This window comes from Palaemon carinicauda, chromosome 10 (genome assembly GCF_036898095.1).
Source record: "Palaemon carinicauda isolate YSFRI2023 chromosome 10, ASM3689809v2, whole genome shotgun sequence".
Classification (NCBI taxonomy): Eukaryota; Metazoa; Arthropoda; class Malacostraca; order Decapoda; family Palaemonidae; genus Palaemon; species Palaemon carinicauda.
This window is the reverse complement of record NC_090734.1, coordinates 73,355,088-73,364,712: the sequence shown is the minus strand read 5'-3', so window position 1 is coordinate 73,364,712 and position 9,625 is coordinate 73,355,088. Positions and strand designations below refer to the sequence as shown.

Genomic DNA, 9,625 nt, shown 5'->3' with positions numbered 1-9,625 from the left:
AAATAGCGCTGTTTTCAAACTTAAGACAAGCGAAAATTATCCAATAGATTTTAAGAATATGCAAAAATTTATAGCAATGTCTTATACATATAGACAAAAACTGGTTTAAGCCATTTTAGTTTAAAATTCTATGAATTATAAATATGTATCAAAGTATATAACATTGTCACAAAACAGTGTAACTATAGTTAAGGAGTTGTTAAACGATGTAAACAAACGACCTTGAATGCTTTTAATTTTTGCTGAAACTGGAACGGGTTTTCTTTATCTTGCGAAGCTTTTTGTAGAACCTCTTTTTTAAACATTTATAACTATTTGCTTCCTAAAGAGCAAAGAAGATAGTCTCCTTGAAAGCTAATTTTTTCATAAATTGTTGGTTTATTTTATTTATTATATATACACGGAAAAATTTGTATTTGAATGTATGCATATACGATATGATATATATTTACACACATATATATATATATATATATATACTGTATAAATAAAATATATATATATATATATATACAGGTATATGTATATATATATATATATATATATACTGTATAAATAAATAAATAAATATATATATATATGTATATATATATATATTTACATATATACATATATATATATATATATATATACATATATATCCTATATATATATAAAAATATATATACATATATATATATATATATATACATATGTGTGTGTCTGTGGGTGCATGTGTGTGTATGTGTATGTGTTTGTGTATGTGTGTTTGTATGTGTGCCGGTTTTTATATCATCAATACAGAATCACTCGACCAAAAAATAAAAAGAAACATTGAATTCTATAAGTCGTCAAGGAACTAGAGAAGAGATTGGTGAGACGAACTGATGTCCACCATCATAACACTTTTTTCATTGGATGGAAGACCATCTCCAGTCCCCTGGATGTTCATCTGGTCCATGTTCCGACTCAGATTCAAGACGGGCGTCCTGCTGCCTTCGTTGACAGGAGTGACCGAGACCTCCAGTTCCTCCTCTGTGGTGGCCGTCGACGACTGCCCGTCCAGGCTATTTTCTCTGGTGATGACGTCCTCGTCCACCTCCTCGACCGACTCCTGTTGGGTGGTGGTGGTCACGGCCTTCAGCCGCGCCGTGATGCGGGAGAGTACGGCGTTGGACGTGGCTAGGTTGACAGTCCTCACCAAGTGATTTTCTGCGTGGCGCTCGTGCATCTGTTGGAACTGGACGACGTTAGCCATAGCCCCCGGAGTAGCCAAGGACTGGCTCCTCTTCTCCCTGACCGCCAGGTGGTTGCCGAGGCGACTTGGCGAGGGACTCACCAGCGACAGGCTCTTCTCGAAGAAGGAGTACATCTTCTCAGACTTGGGTGAGATGCTGGAGGGCGAGCGGGAACCGTCTTCGTGTTCCAGGCCCAGCTTCTTCAAGCAGGAGTCCGTACAAGTGCCACAGGACTCACAGCGTCCGCCGAGGGCTTCGAATCCTGCCTGAGGATCGCGAATCTCTGGGCGGTCGACCACTAGTCTGGCGTGTTCCTGTAGGAAGAAAAAAAGATCATTTAAGGTCATGGGGTTATTACTGTGTAATTAATAGAATATGATAAATTTATTTTAGGGGATGAAAGCAGTGACTGATGAAATGAATGAAGAAAATCCCTTTATATTTGATTTTTAGATTAATATACTAAGGAAAATAGACTTGTAAGTTATATTAGAGGGTGAATAATGATATCAGTGCGCTTGTTAGTCTCATTCTGTTTTGCGTAAAGAAGAAGCAAAAGCTATGAATTACAAATATACCTATAAATTTATGATTAACATTTAATTACTATTTTGATTTGTTTGAAATTTTCTGTCCCTAATACCTTCAAGAGGTCTCCGTAAGAGCCACAGGCTGTCTCTCCCATCACCTGCAGTGTAGTAAAATGATACTCTCAATATTATATCAGGTGCTTGAATTATTTCATTTGACACAAAATAAACGATTTAAGATTACGGAGATCTTATTTGGCAAAATTAAATCGGCCTTGATATCTTCATTACGATTCCAAGAATTACAATGGCGTTGGCCTTGAGTTCTTCCACATAATTCCATGAATTACTGTTTGCGTTGGTGGTAAGAGGTACAGGCAATCCTGAAAAGGCTCAATATCTCTGAAAGAGAGCTACACTGTTTGTAGCTATTTCATTTACTATTGTAAGTCATAAATGTTACAATGTCTTGCAGTAGATTTTTATAAACCTTCTCTCTCTCTCTGACATACCTTGCGCAAAACCAAGAACAAACCTAAACGAAAGTATATTTAGGTATTAAGTCTTGTGACAAATAATCTTTGAAGAAATCTAGAATCTCTTTTTTAAGATCCAGCTGGTTTTAGATCCTTTCATTAGTATTTATGTATGGGTCAACTGATTTTGGAAATCACATGCACACATGCGTATGTATACATGCACGTACTCACTAAGAAAGTTACTGAAACAAACAAGCCTTGTCCTTGTCAACAGATGTTCATGTTAAGTAGACATCTACAAGAAGGGATGCTCTCTCCGCTTCGCTACGAATATAAATCACAAAAGTTTATGTGAGGTGTCATTTTATTTGTCATAAATCTTGAAATACACAAGAGAGTAGGGAGTGCAAGAGTTCAAATGTAGAAATGATTGACTCGACTTCATACTCATCGGGATGAGGGTGTTGGCCATGGGAGTTACTCGACCTATATTTTGCTAATTTAATATTTTATTGTCTTTTTAAAGGATTACTTTTAGAGTGGAGGGACAAATTAAAGGCTAAAAATTAAACTCCATCTGAAAGATTGTGGTCTTTTTTTACCTTGAATTCTCAGGACACTGACCTTGATCTTGGAAGTTTTGATCTTGAAAGCAGCGTAGTTCTTGAAATTTATAAACTAGTTGGTAAGTGAATTAAGTATTGTATAAAGAAGAAAATACAGTTGTGAGTACTGTAGAAAAGGTAAGTGGATAAAGAAATATACAATAGTTTTCCATTGCTAAGAATATTGCTATAGAAATTGCCGTCTCATTCCATAATATTAAAATGATTATTTTGGTAATGAATTATTTTCCTGAATCAGTCTTCCTCATCTAAGATCTACATTTTTTCATTGTTTGACAGTGTTTCAAAATATAATAATTTTCCCAAGTCTTTAAAATACTTTTAAAATTAGGATGTAATTGGTTGTCTATTTTGAAAAAGTTTACCAGTAGTTTTTTATTGTAAATTTGCCTTTACCAAAACACATCCCAAATTTAATCATACTAATGTATTTTATTTAATAGTTTATAAGACGTAGGACATATTAATACCTTAGAAATTATTTGCAAAGTTGCTAATTTCTATTTAGAAAAATACTTATTAAGAAAACGTTTATATACATTTATGATTATCCTGTAGGTTATATTTTTATTTGGTAATTTTATGTGCTTCTGTCTCTGTTTGTTTATTAGGAAGGTCACTGAACGCAAGAAAACTAGATTTTGGTAGAAATCTTGAACTGGATAAGGTATGGATTGTTAAAGTGGTGGAGAGGGTTGGGTAAGGCCTGACTGTTCAACCTTGACAGATGTTTGCGTTTTCTGAAGGCTCTAGCAATTATTATCAGTAATCGTAGAATAATTATCACTATTGTTATTATAATTATCATTGCAGTTATTATAATTATCATTATTATCATTGTAAAGTAGATCTCGTATTTGTATTTTCATTGTTATTTATTTCTTTATCGTTGTTATGATTTCTATTGCTATCATCATTGTTATTTAACATTATCATTGACGTTATTAATGATATTTTTTATCGATGAATTTCTTATCATTTCTTATGATTTATCATTATAAGTTCTTGTTATTATTATTATTATCATTATTATTATTATTATTATTATTAATGATAGTAGCAGTAGTAATAGTAGTAGCAATACAGTACTATATTTTCTATTGTTCCTTGGAAGTCAAAGAACCATTAATAATACAGAAGAGACAAATATAGCTAATTCTTCGCCAAGCTACTTCCTGCCTGCATCGGACACTGCATAAACAAGGTTCTCTGTCAGTCTCCATTAGCGCATATCTAACAAGTTTCCTAATTGGTGCTGACATGGGGAGGAGTTTGACACCTTTGGCAGAGATCTCTGTCATGTAGAACGTGGAATGTCACACATGAGATGGAGAGATTTGTTTCTTCTTTGATAATAGAAATACGAAGCTTTTTCATTTGTTTTATGATTTATTCGTTTAAAGGATTCATCATGGAAATACTAAGAGATTTCCTATTATCTATTTTATAATTTATTCCTAGAGAGGACTTGGGATATGTTACTTAGAAACTGATTGCAGTCCTAGTTGCTCATTTGACTAAAAGTGAAAATATATATTTTATTTCATAGATTTTCCTTGATGAAGTTACATATGGGAACCGTTCATACGATATGGCCGTCTTTCTTGGTGGGCTGGTATTTGACTTCAAAATACCAAAATATAGTTTAGTTTTTATGCAATTTCCTCTCGTCAAAAAGTCAAGATTACTATTTAGACACTTACGTATTGTTTATGTATTTGACTTTAATTTAACATTATATATATATATATATATATATATGTATATATATATATATATATATAGTATATATACACACACACACACACACACATATATATATATATACACACACACACATATATATATATATATATACACACGCATATATATATATATATATATATCTTCGGTGAAGGCAGCAACAGTCAGTAATGAGCCCGAATATCATAGTATGGATAGGCAAATAATAGTTCAAAATATGCTTTTTATTCTCACGAAACGTTGGGAATGAAAAGGATATTTTGAACTACTATTTCTCTATCCATGCTATATATATATATATATATATGTATATATATATATATATATATAGTATGTATATATGTATATATATATATATAATATATATATATATATATATATATTATATATATACATATATACATAATATATACATATATATATATATATATATATATCCACACATATACACACACACATATATATATATATATGTATATATATATAAATATATATATATATATATATATATGTATATATATATTTATGTACACACGCGCATATATATATATACTATATATATATATATATATATCCACACATATATGCATATATACATACATATATATATATATATATATTTATGTACACACACGCATATATATATACGTAAGTATATATATATATATATATATACGTAATTATATATATATATATATATACTTATATACACACACATATATACATATAAAAGTATATATATATATATATATATATTCTTACGAAGGTGGTCTGACATGAGGATAACTAATTCATTCATGTATTTTATTTGTGTATTTAGGAGGTGTATAGCTAGCTTGTAAGGTATGTTTCACTTATGTAGGTTCAAGTACATGTATGAAAATTACATTAGACTATCGTCATTCATTTAGTTGTATCTTGTATAGTTTTGTATAAGTAAATTTACGTTAATTTTAAGAATTAACTTTTTATTTCACGTAGTTTTGTTACGAAGTCTTATGTAAACTTGTAGGTATTCTCTATGACACACTCGAGGTATGAATATGAGGGGTTACTTCATTTTTATGTTCCCATGTTGTTAGAAAAACATTAAAATTCTACGCTAGGTTTATTCTATTTTTTAATGTTACAAGAGGAAGGTTGGCAGAGTTAGCTGAGAGAGAGAGAGAGAGTTGCTTCGCAAGCAAGGTATTGTACCCCTTCTTCAAACTACTACGTTGGCAACCTTGACGCCGCTAGACCATGCCCCCACACTTCCAGTAGGTCGAACTGAAAAGTTCTTGAATGAATTAAGTAAATACATATAAGACCTAGCAATGCATAAGCAGCAGAAGAGATTCAGCCTATCCCTTTGAAAGAGCCAACGTCCGCCAGCCTTCTCTCCTCTCAAGTGTGCACTGTGTATCATCTCAAACATGAATAGCGATTTCTATCCAACATATATCCTATGTAGCGTTGTTCAAATGTTGATATTATTGGATGTTAATTCAAGTGAAGTGTGTTAATGTAAGTGAATTTATGTTATAAATCTTTTGTAACTGACCCTGTGCAATTCATTAATGTGAAGTGCATTATAAATTTTGCTTAGCCTTTCTGTAACCTTGTGTGAACCAAAAGACATAAGTGTAGCAGTTACATAAATGTAAATTTCCTTATTGTTTAATCATTAGAATGTTAAAGTGTTAACTCTTTTCATTAATTGAAAAAATTAGATATTTTTATAAATTAATTTCTAGTAAAACAAGTGTTGGTATCATTATCTGAAGTGTTAGGTCTAGTTCATATTTAAATTTCATGTGATTTTAATTTTGTTGTTAATTCTTTTCAATTGCTGTTATTTTTTATAAAATATATTTATTTTTGTAAAGTGTGTATTACTTCGATCACCAATATTTTTTCTCAGTGCTTTGCTTGTATCTCCTGACTAAGAACCGAAGTTAGAGTTGGTTTTAGAATATTTTACGTAAAGTAATCACTCAGTTTTGTTTTCAGTGTAAAGTAAAGGGATCTTTGAATATTCAGTGTCCATACATTTTCCCGTCGGGGAGTTGCGTAATAGTCTCAGAGATCAGGTATTTTTCAAGTGTAACAGATTTATGTAAAATAAAGCAGGTGGGTTTTGGAATTCAGGAATCTATGTAATTCATTAGTTGTAATAATATGTATATAATTATATGCATATATATATATATATATATATATATATATATATATATATATATATATATATATATATATATATATATATATATATATATATATATATATATATATATATAGATATATATATATATATATATATATATATATATATATATATATATATATATATCTATATATCTATATATATATATATATATATATATATATATATATATATATATATATATATATATATATATATATATATATATATATACATATATATATATATACATATATATATATGTATATATATATGTATATATATATATATATATATATATATATCTATATATATATATATATATATATTATATATATATAATATGTATATATATATATATATATAATATATAGGTATATATATACAGTATATATATATATATATATATATATATATATATATATATATATATATATATATATATATATATATATATATATATATATATATATATATGTATATATATATATATATATATATATATATATATATATATATATATATATATATATATATATATGTAAATATATATATCTATCTATCTATCTATCTATCTATCTATCTATCTATATATATATATATATATATATATATATATATATATATATATATATATATATATATATCCATCCATATACCAAGGCACTTCCCCCGATTTTGGGGGGTAGCCGACATCAAACAAATGAAAAAAAAGAAGACCTTTCCTCTTTACGTTTCTCCCAGCCTGACAAGGGACTCAGCAGAGTTCGGCTGGTAATGCTAGAGTGCCACAGCCCACCCTTCCCTGTTATCCACCACAGATGAAGCTCCATAATGCTGAATCCCATACTGCTGCTACCTCTGCGGTCATCCAAGGCGACTGGAGGAAGCAGAAGGGCCTACCGGAACTGCGTCACAATCGCTCGCCATTCATTCCCATTTCTAGCAAGCTCTCTTGCCTCTCGTACATTTATCCCCCTATCACCCAGAGTTTTCTTCACTCCATCCATCCACCCAAACCTTGGCCTTTCTCTTGTACTTTTCCTGTCAACTCTTACATTCATCACCTTCTTTAGCAGACACCCATTTTCTATTTTCTCATCATGGCCAAACCATCTCAACACATTCATATCCACTCTAGCTGCTAAATCATTTCTTAAACCCGTTCTCACTATCACTACTTTGTTCCTAATCCTATCTACTTGAGATACACCAGCCATACTCCTCATACACTTCATCTCAAACACATTCAATTTCTGTCTCTCCATCAATTTCATTCCCTATAACTCCGATCCATACATCTCATTTGGCACAATCACTTTCTCATACAGAACTCTTTACATTCATGCCCAACCCTCTATTCTTTACCACTCCCTTCACTACCCCTATCACTTTGCATCCTTCATTCACTCTCTGACGTACATCTGCTTCCACTCCACCATTTTCTGCAACAACAGACCCCAAGTACTTAAACTGATCTACTTCCTCAAGTAACTCTCTATTCAACATGAAATTCAGCCTCGCACCACCTTCCCTTCTCGTATATCTCATAGCCTTACTCTTACCCATATTAACTCTCAACTTCCTTCTCTCACATACCCTTCCAAATTCTCTCACTGATCGGCCAAGCTTTTCTGAGTCTGCAACCAATACAGTATCATCCGCAAACAACAACTGATTTACCTCCCATTCATGATCATTCTCGTCTATCATTTTCAATCCTCGTCCAAGCACTTGAGCATTTACCTCTCTCACCACTCCATCAGCATACAAGTTAAACAACTATGGTGATATCACACATCCCTGTCTCAGCCCCACTCTCACTGGAAACCAATGGCTCACTTCATTTGCTATCCTGACACACCGCTTTACTGCCTTTGTAGAAGCTTTTCACTGCTTTCAATAACCTTCCACCAATTACATATAAACTCATCATATTCCACATCGCTTCCCTTTCAACTCTATCATACGCTTTCTCCAGATCCATAATGGCAACATACACCTTACCTTTTGCTAAATATTTCTCGCATATCTGCCTAACTGTAAAAATCTGATTCACGCATCCGCTACCTCTTCTAAAACTACTGTGTGCTTCTAAGATTGCATTCTCTGTTTTATCCTTAATCCTATTAATCAGTACTCTACCATACACTTTTCCAACCACACTTAACAAACTAATACCCATTGAATTACAACACTCATGCACATCTCCCTTACCCTTATATAGTGGTACAATACATGCACAAACCCAATCCACTGGTACCATTGACAGCATAAAGCACATATTAAACAATCTCACCAACCATTCAAGTACAATCACACCCACCTCCTTCAACATCTCAGCTCTCAAACCATCCATACCAGATATCTTTTTTTACTCTCATTTCATATAGCACACTCCTCATTTCCTCTCTTGTAATCTCTCTCACATTTTTCTCTCCCATCACCGGCACCTCAACACCTGCAAAAGCAATTATAACTGCCTCCCTATTAACCTAAACATTCAGTAAACTTTCAAAATATTCCATCCACCTTTTCCTTGCCTCTTCTCCTTTTACCAACCTTCCATTTCCCTCTTTTACTGTCTCCTCAATTTTCGAGAGTCTTCCTTACTCTCTTCACTTCTTTGCAATACTTCTTATTCTCTTCATTTGAACTCCACAATCCCTGACCCCACCTAAGGTCAGCCGTCCTCTTTGCCTCAGTTACCTTGCACTTTACTTTCACATTTTCTCTCTATACCTTTCATACTTCTCTACACTATTACTCTGCAGCCATTCTTCAAATGTCCTCTTTTTCTCTTCCACTTTTACCTTCACTCTTTCATTCCACTTTTCACTACCCT

The 9,625-nt window shown here is 31.8% G+C and overlaps 1 protein-coding gene across 1 annotated transcript in view; it reads right to left on the bottom strand.

Moving 5' to 3' along the window:
- Positions 1-701: 701 nt before the first annotated feature.
- Positions 702-9,625, bottom strand: part of LOC137648631 (uncharacterized) — a 127,166-nt gene continuing 118,242 nt past the window's right edge. Inside the window, exon 2 of the mRNA XM_068381573.1 lies at positions 702-1,531. Within this exon, the coding sequence (XP_068237674.1) occupies positions 839-1,531 (693 nt within the window). The 3' untranslated portion in view covers positions 702-838. The remainder of the gene's footprint in view (positions 1,532-9,625) is intronic.